At 33.3% G+C, this 997-nt stretch overlaps 1 protein-coding gene across 1 annotated transcript in view; it reads right to left on the bottom strand.

Annotated features, from left to right (window-relative positions):
* The window catches only part of LOC119594807 (basement membrane-specific heparan sulfate proteoglycan core protein-like), a gene marked incomplete at its 5' end in the record, with an annotated part of 219,836 nt that overhangs the window by 125,082 nt on the left and 93,757 nt on the right, over positions 1-997 (bottom strand). The window contains 1 exon segment of the mRNA XM_037943897.1: positions 669-788. Coding sequence (XP_037799825.1) covers positions 669-788 — 120 coding nt within the window.

Raw genomic sequence — 997 nt, 5'->3', positions numbered from 1 at the left:
AAGAGATATAACTGATGCATTTCAGCTGAATTACATATAATTATGATGACGAGTTAAATGAAATGCATCAGCTACACTCTTCCTATATGAAGTTATTAATGTCTATTCTCTTCTTTTCCATATTTGTCACAGTGACCTCCATTCATATGTGCATCCATAAATAAAAATAACTGTCTTTTAAGTAAATAATGAAATTTATCACACATCTTTTGATTTACATAGTTATTTCCATCTGGATGATGCTACATAAAACCTTCCCCCAAACCCTTACACTTGTAGGACTTGTGTAGGAGACAACCTTTAACTAAGCAACAGATATTGAAGCATTAAAATAATAGATGCTTCCTTCTAACTGACATCTATATTGATATTGGAATTAAAGGCAGTCCAAATAATACCACTGTACTAGCCTGCACATGTCTTAACTGGTACATTCAGCAATTATAACAATACAAGATATCTTGACTAGGGTCAATGAACACTAATCAAAATGACATTAGTCTGCAATGAAGTAAAATTATCTCCTATGACAAAAGTTGATGTAGTGTGGTGGGGGTCAGGCTCTACCTGGTGCATTCTATCTGCCTATTCTATGTCATTAATTACTGTAAAATTCAATATTTGAAATCCCTTAATAATATCTAACACACATTATAAAGAAAACAAACCAGGTTCAGGTCTGCAGTTCTCTTCATCTGAACGATCAAGGCACTGAGGTGTTCTGTCACAACGCTGATACTCAGGGATACAATCTCCATTCCTGCAAGTCCACTCACTGGGACTGCAGCCTAGCAATTAGAGATAAAGCAAATATTATGCATGCATTAAGGTTTTAGAAACTGCTTGATGTGTTCTATAAGGTTACATCATAACTCATCAAGTAAAAAAGAAATTTAACAGCATTGCATTACACTTAAATATGACCTTTCAAAAAATCACTACAGAAAATTGTATAATAAAAAAGGATGCAGATCTCTAATTCATCTAAAATGAAAAA

Source organism: Penaeus monodon, chromosome 34 (assembly GCF_015228065.2).
Source record: "Penaeus monodon isolate SGIC_2016 chromosome 34, NSTDA_Pmon_1, whole genome shotgun sequence".
Taxonomy (NCBI): domain Eukaryota; kingdom Metazoa; phylum Arthropoda; class Malacostraca; order Decapoda; family Penaeidae; genus Penaeus; species Penaeus monodon.
This window is presented reverse-complemented; position numbering and strand designations above follow the sequence as displayed.